The following is a 24,700-nucleotide window of genomic DNA, read 5'->3' on the forward strand; positions in this document are numbered from 1 at the left end:
TGCGTCAGTTTGATACATTTTTACTGACAGGTGCTCTTGGAAGCACTATAATTGTGAGACGAATGGTGTCGGAGATGTTGGATATTCAGGTGGGCGGAGTGATCTCTGAGCCAAGATTCATGGCATCATCAGCTGTGATTGGAGGATTCTCACTGGGTGTGGTGGATCACTTCTAAATGGCCAGATCTCTCCCCGCCCCTGTGTACTTACCTTCTCATACTCCTCCAGAATCCCCTTCTTCCGGATATTCTTCTTCGCCAGGTAAATCGCTGCAACACAAACCCGACCAATATCAACGAGTCAGCACAGGAAAGAATCGGCTCAATTCACAAAGCTCTAACACAAGGATACGTCTCTCTATATTATCCATGTGACTGCAATCCTCAAATCTTATTGGACTGAAAATAACTGTCACTTTCTTAGAAATGAATATCATTGGCTTTGTGAATTATGTCAGATATCTGCTAAACCTCTAGGAACCCCGCCCCCAACAACCAAAGACTGCCATTCATTGTCTCCGCCCCCTTTACATACAGCACACTGAATGCATTGATACTTTTCTTATCACCAATCATTCTTTGCTGCCCCTCCCCGCCATATAACCCCTCCCACTCACAGCACACCGCTATCACACTCACCATAGTCCGTATCCTCCGCTGGCCACTGCTGTGTTGGCCAAAAGTATGGAGTCTGAAATGAGACAGAGAGCCGCGCTGAGCATTATGGGAAATGTAAAACTTCACAGCCACAAAGCACAGGGAACATTAACACTACCATATACAATGCACCCCCAACCCTAACCCTGCACCCCCCTTCACCTAACATCCCCTACATTCTACCCTGCACCCCATTTTCACCTCCTTCTCCATCCTCCTTGCCTGTACCCCATATTTAGTTCCTTTATCTTATTCCCATTCCACTTGCCGTGCACCCCATCTTCACCTCCTTCTCTCAGCCTGCACCCCATCTTCACCCCCTTCCTCTCCTCCTGCACCCCATCTTCACCTCCTCCTCCTCCATTCCCTTCCTCTCCTCCTGCACCCCATCTTCACCCCATCCTCTCCTCCTGCACCCCATCTTCACCTCCTCCTCCTCCATTCCCTTCCTCTCCTCCTGCACCCCATCTTCACCCCCTTCTTTTTCTGCACCCCATCTTCAGCACCTCCTCCTCTAAGCCTGCACCCCATCCTCACCTCCTCCTCACCTCCTCCTCCTCCTCTCAGCCTGCACCCCATCTTCACCTCCTCCCAGCCTGGACCCCATCTTCACCCCTTTCCTCTCCTCCTGCACCCCATCTTCACCTTCTCCTCCATCTTCACCCCTTCCTCCTACCCTACACCCCATCTTTACCTCCTCCTCCATCTTCATCCCCTTCCTCTCCTCCTGTACCCCATCTTCACCTCCTCCTCCTCTCATCCTGCACCCCATCTTCACCTCCTCCTACTCTCAGCCTGCACCCCATCTTCACCCCTTCCTCTCCTCCTGCACCCCATCTTCACCTCCTCCTGCTCTCAGCCTGCAACCCATCGTCACCTCCTTCCCCATCTTCATCTCATTCTGTACCCCATCTTCACCTCCTCCTCCTCCATTCCCTTCCTTTCCTCCTGCACCCCATCTTCACCTCCTCCTCCATCTTCATCCCCTTTCTCTCCTCCTGCACCCCACCCCCCACGGAGAGTGCATGATCTTCATCTCCAAACCCCAACCAGGAAACCAGTTTTCCAATCAACAACTACTAAAGTCTGCACCCTTCCACACCCTGCACCCCCCTTCTTCACCTAACATTCCCAACATTTTATCCTGCACCCCATTTTCACCTCCTTCTCCATCCTCTTCCTCTCAGCCTGCACCCTGCATCTTCAGCTCCTTGATCTTCTTCCCCTTCCACTTGCCGTGCACCCCATCTTCACCTCCTCCTCTCAGCCTGCACCCCATCTTCACCTCCTCCTCCTCTCAGCCTGCACCCCATCTTCACCTCCTCCTCTCAGCCTGCACCCCATCTTCACCTCCTCCTCCTCTCAGCCTGCACCCCATCTTCACCTCCTCCTCCTCTCAGCCTGCACCCCATCTTCACACCTCCTGCTCTCAACCTGCAGTCCCTCTTCACCTCCTCCTCTCAGCCTGCACCCCATCTTCACCTCCTCCTCTCAGCCTGCACCCCATCTTCACCTCCTCCTCTCAGCCTGCACCCCGTCTTCACCTCCTCCTCTCAGCCTGCACCCCGTCTTCACCTCCTCCTCTCAGCCTGCACCCCATCTTCACCTCCTCCTCTCAGCCTGCAGCCCCTCTTCACCTCCTCCTCTCAGCCTGCACCCCATCTTCACCTCCTCCTCTCAGCCTGCACCCCATCTTCACCTCCTCCTCTCAGCCTGCACCTCATCTTCACCTCCTCCTCTCAGCCTGAAGCCCCTCTTCACCTCCTCCTCTCAGCCTGCACCCCATCTTCACCTCCTCCTCTCAGCCTGCACCTCATCTTCACCTCCTCCTCTCAGCCTGAAGCCCCTCTTCACCTCCTCCTCTCAGCCTGCACCCCATCTTCACCTCCTCCTCTCAGCCTGCACCCCATCTTCACCTCCTCCTCTCAGCCTGCACCCCATCTTCACCTCCTCCTCTCAGCCTGCACCTCATCTTCACCTCCTCCTCTCAGCCTGCACCCCATCTTCACCTCCTCCTCTCAGCCTGCACCCCATCTTCACCTCCTCCTCTCAGCCTGCACCCCATCTTCACCTCCTCCTCTCAGCCTGCACCCCATCTTCACCTCCTCCTCTCAGCCTGCACCCCATCTTCACCTCCTCCTCTCAGCCTGCACCCCATCTTCACCTCCTCCTCTCAGCCTGCACCCCATCTTCACCTCCTCCTCTCAGCCTGCACCCCATCTTCACCTCCTCCTCTCAGCCTGCACCCCATCTTCACCTCCTCCTCTCAGCCTGCACCCCATCTTCACCTCCTGCTCTCAGCCTGCACCCCATCTTTACCTCCTCCTCTCAGCCTGCACCCCATCTTCACCTCCTCCTCTCAACCTGCACCCCATCTTCACCTCCTCCTCTCAACCTGCACCCCATCTTCACCTCCTCCTCTCAACCTGCACCCCATCTTTACCTCCTCCTTCATCTTAATCACCTTTCTCTTCCCTTGCACCCCATCTTCACATTCTCCTCCATCTTCACCCCCTTCCTCTCATGCTGCAAGCCATCTTCATCCCAATCCCCTCACCCTGAATCCCAAATATCACCTCATATTCCATCTTCACCCTCCAGCTCATCTCCCCTTCATCCTATCTTCCCACATTCCCTTCCCCCGGCCCCCCTGCCCCATCTACATCTTCACAACATACACCCGCTCTGCACCCCCAGACCTGGAAGCGGTACAGACTGGTGTCTGGTTTCAGGATGAGGTTGGTGGGCTCCTGCAGAGGGTAGATGTAGCCGCATTTCACCATCAAATTGCCCAAATGCTGCCCCTCTGTGGAGAGAAAACAAATCACAACCAGCGATGAACACAGAGAACAGAGGAGCGCTGCCAGGTGTCCCCCCCCCCCCCCCCAAATGACTGAAACAAAGGGCAGGAAAAAGAAGACCGCGGATAGACAGGGATCGGGATGTCAGGGACAGGGGGCCGGGGACAGCATGACAGGTTACGTTGGAGACCGGGGACATGCCTACTCAACGCTCCACACCCTCAAGCCCCCTCACTCATCCTCCCGCCAGCTCAAGCCCCTCGCTCATCGTCACAGGGGACAGAATGACAGCATGACGGGGCAGGGGACAGCACCACAGGGCAGGAGAAAGCACGACAGGGCAGGGGACAGGAAGGGATCAGGATGACAGGGCCGGGGACAGGAAGGGATCAGGATGACAGGGCCGGGGACGGGAAGGGATCAGGATGACAGGGCCGGGGACGGGAAGGGATCAGGATGACAGGGCAGGGGACAGGCAGGGATCAGGATGACAGGGCAGGGATCAGGATGACAGGGCTGGGGACAGGAAGGGATCAGGATGACAGGGCAGGGGACGGGAAGGGATCAGGATGACACGGCCGGGAACGGGAAGGGATCAGGATGACACGGCCGGGAACGGGAAGGGATCAGGATGACAGGGCCGGGGACAGGCAGGGATCAGGATGACAGGGCTGGGACAGGAAGGGATCAGGATGACAGGGCAGGGGACAGGCAGGGATCAGGATGACAAGGCAGGGGACAGGAAGGGATCACGATGACAGGGCAGGGGACAGGAAGGGATCAGGATGACAGGGGACAGGAAGGGATCAGGATGACACGGCCGGGTACAGGAAGGGATCAGGATGACAGGGAAGGGGACAGGAAGGGATCAGGATGACAGGGCAGGGGACAGGTAGGGATCAGGATGACAAGGCAAGTATTAGGGTGGGAGGACAGGGAGGGGACAGGCATTAGGAGAAGCAGAAGTATAGATCAGCAGATAATGGACACATATCATGAAGAAGGTCTGTCAGGCTGATCCCCTCTGTGGTAACACAACATTAAAAGTGAGAAATGAAATTGAATATCCATATAGAATATAGGAATATGGAGTAAATACATGATGGACAGTAAACATGATAAAAGATGCAATATACTGCCCTGCAGAGCTGACACTTCACACATGGGTGTCTTTTTGCAGATATCACAGAGGGTTTTATATTCCTCAATGTCAGACACACAGCTTCATGATAATCCTTCCACTGAGGGGCGCTGTGGAGGATGACAACCAGTCAGCGATGACCTGGCCCCTGACAGCTTTGTTTCCCTCATTTCATCCAATAGAGAAGATGACTCTTCAGCGCCCCCAGATGGAGGACAATGGTACTACAATGTCTTCCAAGTAACATGAGCCCAATATGCGCTCACACAGGGAAGACACGGATCAGCCATGCTAATAAAGAGGCGAGATAATTGGCCATTATACAAGAGCGGTAAATGTCTTCCCGGCACACTGGTGATCTCTCCGATGACCTTTGCAGTAATTAACTCACCAGAAAGAAGCAGCTTTCTACCTGAAATAGTCCAGAGGGGTCCCGGACCTGGGGGGGGGGGGGGGTCACCACCTTCCTGATATATCTGCCATGTATAGATCCCTTCTCATTACACAAAACATCATCACTCAATGCGGGACGCCATTGTTATATGGACTCCACTACAGGAGGCAGAAAAGATGGCGGACATTTCCCAAGTCTCCGGTCATTCGATGTGTTCGCTCATTGTCACGCACACTCGGGTCCCCCTCCCTCATCCTCACGCCCGCTCGGGTCCCCCTCCCTCATCCTCACGCACACTCGGGCCCCCCTCCCTCATCCTCACGCACACTCGGGCCCCCCTCCCTCATCCTCACGCACACTCGGGCCCCCCTCCCTCATCCTCACGCACACTCGGGCCCCCCTCCCTCATCCTCACGCACACTCGGGCCCCCCTCCCTCATCCTCACGCACACTCGGGCCCCCCTCCCTCATCCTCACGCACACTCGGGCCCCCCTCCCTCATCCTCACGCACACTCGGGCCCCCCTCCCTCATCCTCACGCACACTCGGGCCCCCCTCCCTCATCCTCATTCCCGCTCGGGCTCCCCTCCCTCATCCTCACGCACACTCGGGCCCCCCTCCCTCATCCTCACGCACACTCGGGCCCCCCTCCCTCATCCTCACGCACACTCGGGCCCCCCTCCCTCATCCTCACGCACACTCGGGCCCCCCTCCCTCATCCTCACGCACACTCGGGCCCCCCTCCCTCATCCTCACGCACACTCGGGCCCCCCTCCCTCATCCTCACGCACACTCGGGCCCCCCTCCCTCATCCTCATTCCCGCTCGGGCTCCCCTCCCTCATCCTCACGCACACTCGGGCCCCCCTCCCTCATCCTCACGCACACTCGGGCCCCCCTCCCTCATCCTCACGCACACTCGGGCCCCCCTCCCTCATCCTCACGCACACACGGGCCCCCCTCCCTCATCCTCACGCACACTCGGGCCCCCCTCCCTCATCCTCACGCACACTCGGGCCCCCCTCCCTCATCCTCACGCACACTCTGGCTCCCCTCCCTCATACTCACGCACACTCGGGCTCCCCTCCCTCATCCTCACGCACACTCGGGCCCCCCTCCCTCATCCTCACGCACACTCGGGCCCCCCTCCCTCATCCTCACGCACACTCGGGCCCCCCTCCCTCATCCTCACGCACACTCGGGCCCCCCTCCCTCATCCTCACGCACACTCGGGCCCCCCTCCCTCATCCTCACGCACACTCGGGCCCCCCTCCCTCATCCTCACGCACACTCGGGCCCCCCTCCCTCATCCTCACGCACACTCTGGCTCCCCTCCCTCATCCTCACGCACACTCGGGCCCCCCTCCCTCATCCTCACGCACACTCGGGCCCCCCTCTCTCATCCTCACGCACACTCGGGCCCCCCTCTCTCATCCTCACGCACACTCGGGCCCCCCTCCCTCATCCTCACGCACACTCGGGCCCCCCTCCCTCATCCTCACGCACACTCGGGCCCCCCTCCCTCATCCTCACGCACACTCGGGCCCCCCTCCCTCATCCTCACGCACACTCGGGCCCCCCTCCCTCATCCTCACGCACACTCTGGCTCCCCTCCCTCATACTCACGTACACTTGGGCCCCCTTCCCTCATCCTCACGCACACTCGGGCCCCCCTCCCTTATCCTCACGCACACTCGGGCCCCCCTCCCTCATCCTCACGCACACTCGGGCCCCCCTCCCTCATCCTCACGCACACTCGGGCCCCCCTCTCTCATCCTCACGCACACTCGGGCCCCCCTCTCTCATCCTCACGCACACTCGGGCCCCCCTCCCTCATCCTCACGCACACTCGGGCCCCCCTCTCTCATCCTCACGCACACTCTGGCTCCCCTCCCTCATCCTCACGCACACTCGGGCCCCCCTCTCTCATCCTCACGCACACTCGGGCCCCCCTCCCTCATCCTCACGCACACTCGGGCCCCCCTCCCTCATCCTCACGCACACTCGGGCCACCCTCCCTCATACTCACGCACACTCAGGACAGATCAGATTGGATGAGCAGAGAGGGGGAGGAGCCACTGCGTCAGTCCAATGGCCTGGACGTCATTCTCACTTCACTGGAGAATGTAGAGGAGGTGGGACAATGAGCGATGATAAATAGGTGAACGATGCTGTGTGTGATCACATTGGAGGATTATGGGGGATCCTGACAGCTGATTATACATAATAATAAAACCTCGGCGGAGCACCACATGGCGGAACATCGAGCGTCGTTCACTCACCTTCATCTCCGATCTGTAACCTCTGAATGAGCCACTCCAGGATGTCGTGACCTGTCCAATAAAACACACCAATCAGGAGGGATCACCAACACCAATCATTTCACCATTCACATCCTCATCAGAAATATGGAACAGCAAAGGCTGACCGCCATTCATTGCACCTCACCCCGCCTGCTGGCGGCCAGACAGGCTGTAAAAGCTGCACTACAATCCCCAGAAAAGGACTGACAACGATTGCTGGGACTTGGTCCCCCCCCCCCCACACACACACACACAGGTGAAGGGCTTGTGTACCATTATATATCTACCGGTCAGGATGTTGGGTCTCATAACGCAGTGTATACAGACTTCTTCATACATAGGGGGTTTGCAGCCAATCAGAAATAATCTTTCATCGCTCTGTACCCTGGGGTGAGATGTGATTGGCTGAGATGAGAACGGTCTGTCACATGGTGTAATGATTTCCCTAGAATAGATTTATATCAGCCCCATCCAATGGGCAGTGTGACGGCAGAGGTCAGACAAGGTCATCTCCATCCGGAGAATTCCAGAAGATGGTGAGATGTTCCTCTGTGTCACATAGACGCGGTGCTGCGGTGTGTGTGTGTGCGCGCTTTAGTCTGCAGATACCACTATTGTTCTGTCCTCTGGGTTCTTCACGACTACCATAGACAGATAGACAGATACCACCATTGTTCTGTCCTCTGGGTTCTTCACGACTACCATAGACAGATGGACAGATACCACCATTGTTCTGTCCTTGGGGTTCTTCATGACTACCATTGACAGATACCACCATTGTTCTGTCCTCGGGGGTTCTTCATGACTACCATAGACAGATACCACCATTGTTCTGTCCTTGGGGTTCTTCATGACTACCATAGACAGATACCACCATTGTTCTGTCCTCTGGGGTTCTTCATGACTACCATAGACAGATACCACCATTGTTCTGTCCTTGGGGTTCTTCATGACTACCATAGACAGATACCACCATTGTTCTGTCCTTGGGGTTCTTCATGACTACCATAGACAGATACCACCATTGTTCTGTCCTCGGGGGTTCTTCATGACTACCATTGACAGATACCACCATTGTTCTGTCCTCGGGGGTTCTTCATGACTACCATTGACAGATACCACCATTGTTCTGTCCTTGGGGTTCTTCATGACTACCAGAGACAGATACCACCATTGTTCTTTGCTCGCGGGGTTCTTCATGACTACCATAGACAGATACCACCATTGTTCTGTCCTTGGGGTTCTTCATGACTACCAGAGACAGATACCACCATTGTTCTGTCCTCTGGGTTCTTCATGACTACCATAGACAGATACCACCATTGTTCTTTGCTCGAGAGGTTCTTCATGACTACCATAGACAGATACCACCATTGTTCTGTCCTCTGGGTTCTTCATGACTACCATAGACAGATACCACCATTGTTCTGTCCTTGGGGTTCTTCATGACTACCAGAGACAGATACCACCATTGTTCTTTGCTCGCGGGGTTCTTCATGACTACCATAGACAGATACCACCATTGTTCTGTCCTCTGGGTTCTTCATGACTACCATAGACAGATACCAGGGGGGACATTTCTCCATCACCAAACACAGAGGGTATCCTGGGGGAACAGCTGCCATCACCTCCTCCAACACAGGACCGCATTCTACCCGCTCTGCGTTCTCATACAATAAAGCTGCAATGCTGAGTGCTTAGGTCTGGGGACAGCCGGTAACCTTCCTGGTAGATTTGCCAACAGGCTGAAAATCCAAAGAAGTAAATGGTGACAAAATTCCAGTGGGCAGTACATGCCGCACTCCCGCTGCTAAATGTTGTCAATGGCCAAATTTGGCAATTCCAGGTGACGTCAATGAACAAATTTGGGGGTCCCAGGTAACATCATTGACCAAATTTGGGGATCCCAGTTGACGTCATTGACCAAATTTGGGGATCTCAGTTGACGTCATTGACCAAATTTGGGCATCCCAGGTGACGTCATTGACCAAATTTGGGGATCCCAGGTGACGTCATTGACCAAATTTGGGGATCCCAGGTGACGTCAAAGACCAAATTTGGGGATCCCAGGTGACGTCAATGACCAAATTTGGGGATCCCAGGTGATGTCATTGACCAAATTTGGGGAGCCCAGTTGACGTCATTGACCAAATTTGGGGATCCCAGTTGACGTCATTGACCAAATTTGGGCATCCCAGGTGACGTCATTGACCAAATTTGGGGATCCCAGGTGACATCATTGACCAAATTTGGGGATCCCAGGTGACGTCAAAGACCAAATTTGGGGATCCCAGGTGACGTCAATGACCAAATTTGGGGATCCCAGGTGACATTACCCAAGATTGCTGGCTGAATATTTTTTTCTCTGCAGACAGGAATCTGTCATTTAGCAATGGGGGTGTGGCCTGCGCAGATTGGTGGGCCACTGGTCATCACGATTGACATAGATTTCATCAATGGATGGAATAAAATCTCCCGCTGTGGGAGGGGCAGAGACACAAGAGAATGTGGGGAAACCTCATCATTGTTGGAAGGGGCGGAGACACAAAATAATGTGGGGGCACCTCATCATTGTTGGAAGGGGCGGAGACACTAAATAATGTGGGGGCACCTCATCATTGTGGGAGGGGCGGAGACACAAAATAATGTGGGGGCACCTCATCATTGTGGGAGGGGCGGAGACACAAAATAATGTGGGGGCAAATCATCATTGTGGGAGGGGCAGAGACACTGACTACTGTGCTAAAGTGGAGAAATTTACCCATTGGCCAGCGGCTGACAATGCCTTCCATGTGAACTATTGGTTGGGAGAGGATTTGTCAGGGCTGGGCTCAGCCCCTCCTTCTCTGAGCTGGCCGCTCAGCTGACGGCTAATTGCCAGCTCCCATCTGTCCACAGTTACTCACCTGTTGATGATCCTGCTCGTCAGTCCTGCGTACTTAAGCCGTCCAGTCCAGAGGATCTCTGCCTTCTCCTTGGTCAACATTACAGAAACAATCTCCTGTGATCCTGTTCAAGACTTGCTTTGCTGACATCACTTCTGGCTCCAGATCCTCCTTGCTGTTCCACTACATTGATCCCTGACATATGGCTTGTCTGACTATCCTTTCCGGTTCCTGAACTCTGGCTGTGTTTTGATTACGTTTGTTCTTTTTACTTTTATTACTAAACACGTGTGATTTAACTGTACTTCTGTTTTGGCCTGATTTCATGGTTTGACAGGATTTTAGAATAGAATTTCTTAGCAAAAGCAGAAATTCAGATCATGGGGGTCTCTGAAGTGGGATGCCAAAAAATATGACTTACCTGTGATTGCATGAGGGATGGTGGTGATCATCAGGCGCTGGGTGTGAGTCTTGATTCCCACCTCCACGTCCTGCATCTCCAGCAACAACGCCTCGATCTGGAAGACACACAAAATGGTCAGTCACTATGTATGGCGTCACTGGGGGCAGCTCACCTCCTCCGTGGAACTTCTTACCCCCCATTCTTATCTCCAGGACTTCTCTAGTGTTGCACCCCTTCTATGGAATTCCTTACTACCCACTCTCTTCTACAGATCTTCTCTAGAGCTGCATCTCCTCTACGGAACTCCTTACTACCCACTCTCTTCTACAGGTCTTCTCTAGAGCTGCATCTCCTCTAACTCCTTACTACCCACTTTTTTTTTTCAGGACTTTGAGAGCTGCGCCCCCTCTATGGAATTTCTCACTACCCACTCTCTTCTCCAGGACTTCTCCAGTGCTGCACCCCCTCTATGGAACTCCTTACATGCGGTTACATTGTTACACTAAATTTAGTTACATTAAATCGAATATATTAGAACCATTTACATTGCACCGGTGTTCACACTTTGTCTTGTTATTGATCTTTGCATATCAGAAAACACTTGGAGCTGGAGTTCCACTTTAAGGAATGATCTGAATTTACTTTCACCTGATTGGTTGCTGTGAGTGCTGCACTTTGCAGCATTTTAATGAATTAAAAAATAAATAAATAAATAATAAAAAAAAAGGAACCTGAGGTGGGGGATGTGAGTTACAGATGCAGAAAAATCCGGCGCAGGAAAGGTCGCCTGCGCTCTTCCGTGGAGCCGAACGTCTGGAGAATTCGGCCAACATTAAAATTCAATAAAATTTGATGTAAAAAATTAAAAAGTACAGAAAGCGTCTGTGCCGGAGCGCCGAGCCCCCCTCCCCCCCGGAACACACAGAGTGGATGGTGATGTATAATTCACGCTCCCTTCACACCTAACCCACTTCTGAGCCGAGCGCAGACCGCTGAGCACCACTGAGGGGGCGGAATCCTCCGAAAGGGCAAGACGCCATCCAGGCTGAGCTGGGGGGGGGGCAGAGGAAATTTAATTGTTCGCCATTTACAATAAACAAGAATTGGAATGACCCCCTCCCCCGTCTGCTCCCCATGAGGTCATTAACAGCAGCGCACGCCAGGCACAGCGACCACACGGGGGCGTCCGGGGGGGGGGGGGGGTCACACATTAATTAGAAGACCATCTGACACCAAAGCCGGCACACCTTCTACTAATGGGGAGGAGAAGACCATCATATATTGTATATATTATATACTCAGAGACCAGGAACCCGCATAAAATCCAACTCCACATCCCATCCACTGCCAGGAACACGCTGACCGGGCCGGAGGAACTCCCACCCACACTGATCACATGACATCACTGTACGGCCAGCTTTCACCTCATTGGTTGTTCAGACTGATCAAATGACATCACTGTACGGCCAGCTGTCACCTCATTGGTTGTTCAGACTGATCAAATGACATCACTGTATGGCCAGCTTTCACCTCATTGGCTCACACTGATCAAATGACATCACTGTACGGCCAGCTGTCACCTCATTGGTTGTTCAGACTGATCAAATGACATCACTGTGTGGCCAGCTTTCACCTCATTGGCTCACACTGATCAAATGACATCACTGTACGGCCAGCTGTCACCTCATTGGTTGTTCAGACTGATCAAATGACATCACTGTATGGCCAGCTTTCACCTCATTGGCTCACACTGATCAAATGACATCACTGTACGGCCAGCTGTCACCTCACTGGTTATTCCGACTGATCACATGACATCAATGTACGGCCAGCTTTCACCTCATTGGTTGTTCACACTGATCACATGACATCACTGTACGGCCAGCTTTCACCTCATTGGCTCACACTGATCACATGACATCAGCTTCTATTACATTGGCTCTGAGTGGTCAGGTGACGCAATTTTCTGTGTACAGTTGTTTGTATTATAAATATAAATGAAAACAAAAAAATAGGGCGGGGGCCTGGAATATAACAGCTTCTCTCCCCGTCACTCTGCTCTCTCCTCCGAACAGTGTGAGGTCATCTCCCCATCCCTCCGCTCTCTCCTCCAATCAGTGTGAGGTCATCTCCCCATCACTCCGCTCTCTCCTCCAATCAGTGTGAGTTCATCTCCCCGTCACTCCGCTCTCTCCTCCAATCAGCATGCTTGTTAGCATATGGGCGCATTGTAATGCTTCTGCCTCCCCCAGTCTGAGCTCTGCTGTATAGAGAATAGAAGAGGCCTACTACCACCACCATTCTAATGCTGCAGCAGATGGAGGATGTAGAGGAGTCAGAATGAGTCACATGACTCAGTCACTTCTACAAATGGAAAAAGATGAAAAATTCCATCAACAATGTATGAGAGAAGTCCCAAAATCATAAGCTCAGGTAGAAGCACAGCTATGATCAGCCACTTCTCTCCAGATGTCATCAACAGTGACAGGCGATGTTCTCAGGAATCCAGGTGGCAGCAAATCAATGGGCTCCAGTTGTGTCTGCAGGGAGATCTGGATTCCATGGCCTGCTCTGGTCACGTTGTGTCTGCAGAAAGATCTGGATTCCATGGCCTGCTCTGATCACATTGTGTCTGCAGGGAGATCTGGATTAAATTGCCTGCTCTGGTCACGTTGTGTCTGCAGGGAGATCTGGATTCCATGGCCTGCTCTGATCACGTTGTGTCTGCAGGGAGATCTGGATTCCATGGCCTGCTCTGATCACGTTGTGTCTGCAGGGAGATCTGGATTCCATGGCCTGCTCTGATCACGTTGTGTCTGCAGGGAGATCTGGATTCCATGGCCTGCTCTGATCACGTTGTGTCTGCAGGGAGATCTGGATTCCATGGCCTGCTCTGGTCACGTTGTGTCTGCAGGGAGATCTGGATTCCATGGCCTGCTCTGGTCACGTTGTGTCTGCAGGGAGATCTGGATTCCATGGCCTGCTCTGATCACGATGTGTCTGCAGGAAGATCTGGATTCCATGGCCTGCTCTGGTCACGTTGTGTCTGCAGGGAGATCTGGATTCCATAGCCTGCTCTGGTCATGTTGTGTCTGCAGGGAGATCTGGATTCCATGGCCTGCTCTGATCACGATGTGTCTGCAGGGAGATCTGGATTCCATGGCCTGCTCTGATCACGTTGTGTCTTGGCTCTGCTCGTGTTGCTGCCAGCTCTTCCTTATAAGGTCCTGGTGGTGCCGACATCTGCTCAATGTTCCCACACTGCGGCATGCCAGAGAGCAGATTCTTCACAACTTGAAGGGTCACCAATCAGCCATAACATTAAGACCCCCCACCTAATATTAGGTAGGTTCCCCTTTCCTGACCCAACCAGGCATGGACTCCACTAGACCTCTGAAGGTACGCTGTGGTATCCGGCACCAAGCCCTCACTAGCAGATCCTTTAAGTCCTGTAAGTTGGGAGGTGCGGCCTCCATAGATCGGTTTTGTTATCCCAGCACATCCCCACAGATGATCGATTGGATGGAAATTTGGAGGCCAAGTCAACACTTCAACCATGTTGTGTTCCTCAAACCATTATTGAACTCATCAGACCAGACCACCTTCTTCCATTGCTCCTTGTTCCCCCTCTGGTGCTCACATGCCCATTGTAGGGGCTCTTGTCTGTGGAGACGGGTCAGCATGGGCACCCCGACAGCTCTGCGGCTACACAGCCCCCAAACACAACAAACTGTGATGTCATTTTATCTGCTCTCAACTTCAGGGACAACATGTTCACTTGCTGCCCAATACATCCCACCCACTTTCAGGTGTCATTGTAACCAAATAATCCATATTATTCACCTGTCAGAATGTTCTGTCTGGTCGGTGTAGATTGCACTGTATTGGCGCAGTGTATGGGGTCCCGTCTGCCCACCGAAAATAGATAATCCAGTTATGGGTGGAGGAGTCCGGCACAGAGCTCCCAGCTCTGCCCCCCAATGCTGCAAGGGAGTCTCACTCCTCCCAGGGCTGATGGATTTAGGTTTCTGTCCTTCTCTGTGATTGGCTGTAATTAGGACAGGTTTGCTGATGACATGTGACAGCGCAGACAGTGATGTGCGTTCCTCCGCCGCGCTCCTTCGCAGATCATCAGTGGAACCCTCTCCGTGACGGCCCATCACCCAAGAATGCACAGAACACTTGACCCTCAGGACACCCCGACGTATCCACCTGACCCTCAGGACACCCCGACGTACCCACCTGACCCTCAGGACACCCCGACGTATCCACCAGACCCTCAGGACACCCCGACGTATCCACCTGACCCTCAGGACACCCCGACGTACCCACTAGACCCTCAGGACACCCCGACGTATCCACCTGACCCTCAGGACACCCCGACGTACCCACTTGACCCTCAGGACACCCCGACGTACCCACCTGACCCTCAGGACACCCCGACGTACCCACCTGACCCTCAGGACACCCCGACGTACCCACCTGACCCTCAGCCAAACCCCAAGCACAATAGAAAGCACCGGTCAATACATAGGTCAGAACATTTTTTGGGTGATGTGTTGAGGGCCGATAATAAGCATACCGGCTGATACAACACAAACCGACACACCACAAACCACCATCCATGCATACTGAACATCGCAAATGGGCCCCTAGGGTTTATTATAAGAGTCACACCATCCCATGCACACAGGTGAGACGTTGTATAATATTCTGCTGGGTCAGATCTGTGAGATGCGTCCACATGCGCTGCCCATAGTGCAATGTGCCAACCTGCATTATAGGGCTTACCAATGACTATGACAGCGCAGGAGAAGACAGAGCAAAGAAGGTACAAAATGTATAAAAAATAAATAAAAGGTCAATGAAAGAGAATGAGCCGATGGTGGGTCTATGAGTGTTTGGTGTTGGGGTCTCAAATCCCACAGGTTTAATGGCTGCAGTCAATGGTGGATGCAGAGCTGGACTATTAAGTGAGCTGATGGCATCTCTGTGTAGTTAGTGTTGAAGTCTGCCCACAAATGAAGCCGGTAGCGGGGCGCCAGTAACTGGAGGGCGCTGCACCAAATCAGTGAGGTGATCTGATGGCATCTCTGAGTATTTGGTGTTGGGTCGCTCTATACCCAGAGATGAGGTCGGTATTGCGTCAGCAGTAGGTGGCAGGTTCTGGGTCAGTTGATGGCATCTGAGTATTTAGTGCTGGGGGTCTCACTAAGCCCACAGATGAATCCAGGAGAGGGACTGCGGTCAGAGGTGGGTGCTGGGCCAGACCAAATAAGTGAGCTGATGGTGTCTGAGTATTTGGCCAGTATAATGGATGCAGTAAGTGGCGGGTGCAGAGCTGGACTATTTAGGTGAGCTGGTGGCATCTCTTAGGTGGTTGGGGTTGCAGTCTGCCCAGAGATGAGGCCATTAGAGATGGGGCACCAGTAATTGCCGGGTGCTGCACTGGATCAGATAAATGAGCTGATGGCGCTTTTATGAGTAGAGGGTGTTGGGTCTCCCTAAGCCCAGAGATGAGGCCGGTATTGAGGCTGTATTAGGTGGTGGGTTCAGGGTCGAGCCATTTGAGCGAGTTGATGTCGTTTTGAGTATTTGGTGTTGGGGGTCTCACTAAGCCCATAGAAAAGGTCGTTATCATGGCTGTGGTAAGAGGTGGGTGCTGGGCAAGACCACATAGGTGAACTGATGGCGTCTGACTATTTGGTATTTTGTTCTATCTAAGCATAGAGGTGAGGCCAGTGGCGGTTCTACAGGAAGTAGGAAGTGCTGGTGGGCTGGATCATTTTAATAAACTAATAGAATCTCTGAGTATCTGGTGCTGAGGTCTCTCTAAGCACAGAGATGAGGCCGGTATTGAGGCTGCAGTAAGTGGTGGATTCTGGTTTGGACCAGATGGGTGAGTTGACTGCGTCTCTGAGTATTTGGTGTTAGGGCCTTTAAGCCCACAGAAAAGGCTGGTATCTTGGCTGCGGTAAGAGGTGAGTGCTGGGCCAAACCATGTAAGTGAGCTGATGGCATCTGAGTATTTGGTGTTGGGGTCTATCCAAGCATAGAGATGAGGCCAGTATCATGGCTGCAGTCAATGGCGGGTGCTGAGCTGTACTATTTGGGTGAGCTGATGGCATCTTTGGGTATTTGGTGTTGGGGTCTCTCTAAGACCAGAGATGAGGTTGGTTGCAGGATGGCAATACAGTAAGTGGCAGATGCTGGCCTGGACCAGTTAGGCAAGCTGTTGGTATGTTTAAATAATTAGTGTTGGGGTCTCTCTAAGCCCAAGGACCAAGCCGGGATCATGACTGCAGTTGGTGGTGGGTGCAGAGCTGTACCATTTAGGCAAGCTAATAGTATCTCTGGGTATTTGATGTTGGGGGTCTCTCTAAGCCCACAGAAAAGGCCGGTATCATGGTGGCAGTAAGTGGTGGTTGCTGGGCTAGGCCACATAGGTGAGCTGATGGCATCTCCTTGTATTTGGTGTTAGGGTCTGCCCACAGAGGAGGCTGGTATCATGGCTGCATTAGATGGTGGGTGCTGGGCCATATCAGGTGAGCTGATGTTATCTCTCAGTAGTTGGCGTTGGGGTCTCTCTAAGCCCCCAGATGAGGTCGGTAGCAGCACCATAGTAACTGGTGGATGGTGGGCTGGACCAGCTAGGTGAGAGAGGCAGGTAGTGGGACCAGGCCTTGGCTCACCGGTAAGTGTACCTATGGTGGGATAAAACTATATAAACTTCCACTGGGAGGTGATAGCCAGACCCCCGAGTGATGAGACGTATGATCCATTGTCCTTTACAGCCCAAGAGCCAATCCCAGCCAGGACTCTTCAGGTTCTCCTCAAAATTTCTACCTTCCCCCAGAAAGGCCACTAGAAATGTTCAGCGTCCACCAACAACCAATCACAATCTCCATCTATCATCCCGACAGCTGGACACCAATGAGACGTTCAACCCAATTGGTGGCCTCAGGTTGCTCAGTCACACCACACACACAACCACCCCCATTAATGAATGTTTGAGCAGAACGTGGCGGACGACATGAGAAATGTTTTTAATTTGATGTAGTCGGGGCCCCTCATGTCTCATCAGCTGCAAAGAGCAATCCACCCGGAGAGAGAACATGGAAAGGCACTCAGTGCTGAACTGGTGAACCAGCAGTACCAGTAACCCGGAGGGGTGGGGGGGGGGAATAGTGACTCTACCGTACACTATGAGGGCTATGGAGAGTGTAAGGGGGGACTCCTCCGTACACTGATCACCTTCAGGGATATGGAGAAGGTGAGGGGGACTCCTCCGTACACTGATCACCTTCAGGGATATGGAGGGGGTAAAGGGGGACTCCTCCGTACACTGATCACCTTCAGGGATATGGAGAGGGTAAGGGGGGGACTCCTCCGTACACTGATCACCTTCAGGGATATGAAGAAGGTGAGGGGGGACTCCTCCGTACACTGATCACCTTCAGGGATATGGAGAGGGTAAGGGGGGGACTCCTCCAAACACTGATCACCTTCAGGGATATGGAGAATGTAAAGGGGGACTACTCCGTACACTGATCACCTTCAGGGATATGGAGAAGGTAAGGGGGGACTCCTCCGTACACTGATCACCTTCAAGGATATGGAGAAGGTAAGGGGGGACTCCTCCGTACACTGATCACCTTCAGGGATATGGAGAGGGTAAGGCGGGACTCCTCCGTACATTGATCACCTTCAGGGATATGGAGAGGGTAAGGGGGGGGGACTCCTCCGTACATTGATCACCTTCAGGGATATGGAGAAGGTAAGGGGGGACTCCTCCGTACATTGATCACCTTCAGGGATATGGAGAGGGTAAGGGGGGGGACTCCTCCGTACATTGATCACCTTCAGGGATATGGAGAAGGTAAGGGGGGACTCCTCCGTACATTGATCACCTTCAGGGATATGGAGAAGGTAAGGGGGGACTCCTCCGTACACTGATCACCTTCAGGGATATGGAGAAGGTAAGGGGGGACTCCTCCGTACACTGATCACCTTCAGGGATATGGAGAAGGTGAGGGGGACTCCTCCATACACTGATCACCTTCAGGGATATGGAGAGGGTAAGGGGGGACTCCTCTGTACACTGATCACCTTCAGGGATATGAAGAAGGTGAGGGGGGACTCCTCCGTACACTGATCACCTTCAGGGATATGGAGAGGGTAAGGGGGGGGACTCCTCCGTACACTGATCACCTTCAGGGATATGGAGAAGGTAAGGGGGACTCCTCCAAACACTGATCACCTTCAGGGATATGAAGAAGGTAAGGGGGGACTCCTCTGTACACTGATCACCGTCAGGGATATGGAGAGGGTAAGGGGGGACTCCTCTGTACACTGATCACCGTCAGGGATATGGAGAGGGTAAGGGGGGACTCCTCCGTACACTGATCACCTTCAGGGATATGGAGAAGGTAAGGGGGGACTCCTCTGTACACTGATCACATTCAGGGATATGGAGAAGGTAAGGGGGGACTCCTCCGTACACTGTTCACCTTCAGGGATATGGAGAGGGTAAGGGGGGACTCCTCCAAACACTGATCACCTTCAGGGATATGGAGAAGGTAAGGGGGGACTCCTCCGTACACTGATCACCTTCAGGGATATGGAGAAGGTAAGGGGGGACTCCTCCGTACACTGATCACCTTCAGGGATATGGAGAAGGTAAAGGGGGACTCCTCCGTACACTGATCACCTTCAGGATTAAATACCTGACACCATTCACACTACAGCTGAACAAGTTTTGGGTACACTTTAAGCCTTGACAAGCCGGACGGCACAAATCTTCTCAGTGCCGGTGCAGAGCCCGAGAAGCGCATCGGCCGCAGGGAGCAGCTGGCCTTGTCACAGGCCATCAGTGTAATTCTCCTCAGCGGGATAAGCCCCGGGTGGAGGAGACATAAGACGGAGTTCCGGGATTAGAGCAGATTGGAAGGCTCCATCCACAATACCCAGCCTGGAGGACAGGAGGCAGGGACCCGGCTCCCAGCAAGGTGTCCCACTCAGATATGAATCCGGAGCCCCTCTTTAAACAGCCTCCACACACACACTATGACAATGATGATGAAGATGTGAATGAACGATGGGGGACAAGATGTCACTTGCTGCATCCATACAGCCATATTCCCTTTCAAAGAACATTCTTGTTTCATCCATTGTTGCGTCTCACTGCTACTGATCTACTGCAACCTCTCTCTGCCACTTCCTGCCTACAAGCTCTCCCTCCACCACTGTGTATTCATATATCCCAACTTTATGAGATTAGATAGAGGATGTAGGAAACACTCCCCCTTTCTCCACCATCCCACCCCTATAGAACCCAGACATTAGTTTTAGGTCTTAGGGAATCCCTGCTAAACCTATTCATTCGTGGGAAGAATGTCCCTTACATTGGTGATCAGTGGGAAGAATGTCCCTTACATTGGTGATCAGTGAGAAGAATGTTCCTTACATTGGTGATCAGTGGGAAGAATGTTCCTTACATTGGTGATCAGTGAGAAGAATGTCCCTTACATTGGTGATCAGTGAGAAGAATGTTCCTTACATTGGTGATCAGTGAGAAGAATGTTCCTTACATTGGTGATCAGTGAGAAGAATGTCCCTTACATTGGTGATCAGTGAGAAGAATGTCCCTTACATTGGTGATCAGTGAGAAGAATGTTCCTTACATTGGTGATCAGTGAGAAGAATGTCCCTTACATTGGTGATCAGTGAGAAGAATGTCCCTTACATTGGTGATCAGTGAGAAGAATGTTCCTTACATTGGTGATCAGTGAGAAGAATGTTCCTTACATTGGTGATCAGTGAGAAGAATGTTCCTTACATTGGTGGTCAGTGAGAAGAATGTTCCTTACATTGGTGATCAGTGAGAAGAATGTTCCTTACATTGGTGATCAGTGAGAAGAATGTTCCTTACATTGGTGATCAGTGAGAAGAATGCTCCTTACATTGGTGATCAGTGAGAAGAATGTTCCTTACATTGGTGATCAGTGAGAAGAATGTTCCTTACATTGGTGATCAGTGAGAAGAATGTTCCTTACATTGGTGATCAGTGAGAAGAATGTTCCTTACATTGGTGATCAGTGAGAAGAATGTTCCTTACATTGGTGGCCAACGCAGACCCAACCCAGACAGAGGCCAAGGGAAGAAACCCAACCAAGAAATCGGGCAACGCAAGACCCAACCCAGACACCAGCCAATGCAAGATTCAACCCAGAAACCGGACAATGAAAGATCCAACCCAGAGATCGGCCAATAAAAGATCTAACCCAGAGGCCGGTCAGCACGAAATGCAACCCAGAATGAGGACAACAAATGGTCCAACCCATGAACTATTGTTAAAACTGTGTACACACAATAAGAAAATCGGGCAAATGATTTCTTGATGTTTAACAGCAAGTTGAACCCAAGGATGGAACTTATTGTCCAAAAATTCTCGAATGACATAGGCTTTTTTTTTAGTTGTTTATGACTTCTGGTCTTTCGTATCGGATTTTTCCTGTACGAAAACGACTTCCTCCAGAGGTGGTTCTGGCCAGCTTAGTAGATTGCTTTAAAAAAGGTCTGGATTCTTTCATAAATGTACATAATATAACTGACATTTATAGGTAAGGTTGATCCAGGGAATATGCGATTGTCCCTTCGGAAGTTTTCGTTTAGAGAGTCTGAATCAGACGTCGAAAGTTGTGCACTCACTAAAAGAAAAGCAAAACGATCGATCCTCATACAGAATTTTTTCGTATAGTTTGTACCCACCTTTAGACTGATAACGCCATTCACATGAACACTATATTAGGTGAGCACACATGTTATGTAATGTGCTGTAGTCTCAGGCGAACAGACCTGATTGGCCAGAAGAAAAAAAAAAAAAAAAAAAAAGATTCTGTGGGACCAATTGGTCACCTAGAGGGTTGCCAGGCACCCACAGACATCAACGTTTCCACCATATCTGGAGATGGTTCTACGGGGGACCCTACAGACAGATGTCAGTCAGTGAGATGACCGCTCCTCACGGAAACACCAGGACAGCAATCCCACCACCAGCGTCCCTCAATTTATATCATATAAGGAAATGTACACCACACACTCCAATCCCCAAATTATAGGATACAGATCAATACATGGAGGAGAGACTAAACAGCCAATCGAGGAGCCGGCTGGAGAATACACACACACACACAGCATGAGCAAGGACGACCATGGCAGGGCGACAATCCAACACCTTGTATAATACACCGCAAATCACACACCTAGACTGTACACCGCACAGACCCGGGGGAGGATTAGTACTAAAGAATCAATACATTGATTGAATATGCACTTCAATCACCAAATCAGAGGAAGGTCAAACAATAAAGAAGAATCTGCATCTATATACGATTGGAATAATCAATCACTGTAATGGAGATTCTCAGCGACTTTAATAAATAAGTGTGTGTGTGTGTGTGTGTATATATATATATATATATATATATATATATATATATATATATATATATATATATATATATATTTTGTACACTTTACATGTGTGACACATAGATACATTGTGTGCGATTTGTATCCCGCACACAAATACTGCGGATTTATAGTGGAAATATACATTCATCACAGATACATTAAACACTGAATACACACATTGTGTAAACACTGTATCAATATTGATCAGACACATTTTATATATAAATATTGATCACATAATATAAACACTGATCACATACATTGTATAAACATTGATCAGAGGTCCATTCCCCAACTGATACAGTAAACAACAACAACTGAATGCACACATTGTGTAAACATTGGACACACTGTATCAATACTGATCAGACACATTTTATATATAAATATTGATCACATACACTGTATAAACATTGATCAGAAGTCCATTCATCAATTGATACATTAAACAACAACTGAATGCACAAGATGTATCAATACTGATCACACACATTTTATATATAAATATTGATCAGATCTATTACATAAAACACTGATCACATACATTGTATATATAAATATTGATCACATAAATTGTATAAACATTGATCAGGAGGTACACTAAACAAACACTGAGAGCACACAGTGTATAATCACTGATCACCTCCATAACATAAACACTACACATTGTACACACTCCATGCAAGCAACAAATGTCAGAGCTGTGCCCACACTCTGCACTGGCAGCAATGCTCACCTTTCTCAGGAATGCCATCCTGGGCCTGTAGTGCTGGCCCTGGTCTAGGTGTTTGACAGTCATGTTGGCTGCAGACAGATAGCAGCACACACACACACACAGCAGACACTCAGGTTGTGGTGGGCTCAGGGATTCTGCCCCTCTCCCAGCTCAGGATCCTCCAAACTGCAGCCAATCAGCAGCCACACAGCAGCTGTTCTCATTTGCATGCTCTGCTGAGTGGCTTCAGCACGGAATTAGGCCACCAGAGGGCGCACTGAGCACCTCTATTCTACAGAAGAGTCGCTTCATTTTCTGACCACTGGAGGCGCTGTGTACAGGGTGACAGCTGAGAGCAATTAACCCTTTACCAGCCAGAGCAACAGAAACAAGACTGCCTGATTATATATTGTCTTCTTATTACTATTCACAGTATTATGTGTATATATATCTCTGACATATACCACAGCGCTGTACAGAGAACACTGAGCCAGTCACATCAGTCTCTGTGCCAGAGGAGCTTACACTCTAATGTCCCCCAAAGTCACACACTATTATTATTATACATTTATATAGCTCTGACATATACTGCAGTGCTGTACAGACCCAGAACTCAGCACAGGGATGGTGGGAACCCCTCATAATGGGCACAGCGGGTGTACAGACCCGGGAACTCAGCACAGGGATGGTGGGAACCCCTCATAATGGGCACAGCGGGTGTACAGACCCGGGAACTCAGCACAGGGATGGTGAGAACCCCTCATAATGGGCACAGCGGGTGTACAGACCCCGGAACTCAGCACAGGGATGGTGGGAACCCCTCATAATGGGCACAGCGGGTGTACAGACCCGGGAACTCAGCACAGGGATGGTGGGAACCCCTCATAATGGGCACAGCGGGTGTACAGACCCGGGAACTCAGCACAGGGATGGTGAGAACCCCTCATAATGGGCACAGCGGGTGTACAGACCCCGGAACTCAGCACAGGGATGGTGGGAACCCCTCATAATGGGCACAGCGGGTGTACAGACCCGGGAACTCAGCACAGGGATGGTGGGAACCCCTCATAATGGGCACAGCGGGTGTACAGACCCAGGAACTCAGCACAGGGATGGTGTGAACCCCTCATAATGGGCACAGCGGGTGTACAGACCCGGGAACTCAGTACAGGGATGGTAGGAACCCCTCATAATGGGCACAGCGGGTGTACAGACCCGGGAACTCAGCACAGGGATGGTGGGAACCCCTCATAATGGGCACAGCGGGTGTACAGACCCAGGAACTCAGCACAGGGATGGTGTGAACCCCTCATAATGGGCACAGCGGGTGTACAGACCCGGGAACTCAGTACAGGGATGGTAGGAACCCCTCATAATGGGCACAGCGGGTGTACAGACCCGGGAACTCAGCACAGGGATGGTGGGAACCCCTCATAATGGGCACAGCGGGTGTACAGACCCGGGAACTCAGCACAGGGATGGTGGGAACCCCTCATAATGGGCACAGCGGGTGTACAGACCCGGGAACTCAGCACAGGGATGGTGGGAACCCCTCATAATGGGCACAGCGGGTGTACAGACCCGGGAACTCAGCACAGGGATGGTGAGAACCCCTCATAATGGGCACAGCGGGTGTACAGACCCGGGAACTCAGCACAGGGATGGTGGGAACCCCTCATAATGGGCACAGCGGGTGTACAGACCCGGGAACTCAGCACAGGGATGGTGGGAACCCCTCATAATGGGCACAGCGGGTGTACAGACCCGGGAACTCAGCACAGGGATGGTGGGAACCCCTCATAATGGGCACAGCGGGTGTACAGACCCGGGAACTCAGCACAGGGATGGAGGGAACCCCTCATAATGGACACAGCGGGTGTACAGACCCGGGAACTCAGCACAGGGATGGTGGGAACCCCTCATAATGGA

The 24,700-nt window shown here is 51.8% G+C and overlaps 1 protein-coding gene across 1 annotated transcript; it reads right to left on the reverse strand.

Moving 5' to 3' along the window:
* Window positions 1–210: 210 nt before the first annotated feature.
* Window positions 211–23,024, reverse strand: LOC141113816 (regulator of G-protein signaling 9-like; the record flags this gene model as incomplete). Its single annotated transcript, XM_073607127.1, is given in 6 exon segments — window positions 211–269; window positions 639–690; window positions 3,356–3,462; window positions 7,273–7,323; window positions 10,600–10,696; window positions 22,793–23,024. Coding segments are annotated over 6 exon segments (429 nt in total), but the record flags the coding sequence as incomplete, so codon positions are not given.
* Window positions 23,025–24,700: the final 1,676 nt, after the last annotated feature.

This window comes from Aquarana catesbeiana, linkage group LG12 (assembly GCF_042186555.1).
Source record: "Aquarana catesbeiana isolate 2022-GZ linkage group LG12, ASM4218655v1, whole genome shotgun sequence".
Lineage (NCBI taxonomy): Eukaryota > Metazoa > Chordata > Amphibia > Anura > Ranidae > Aquarana > Aquarana catesbeiana.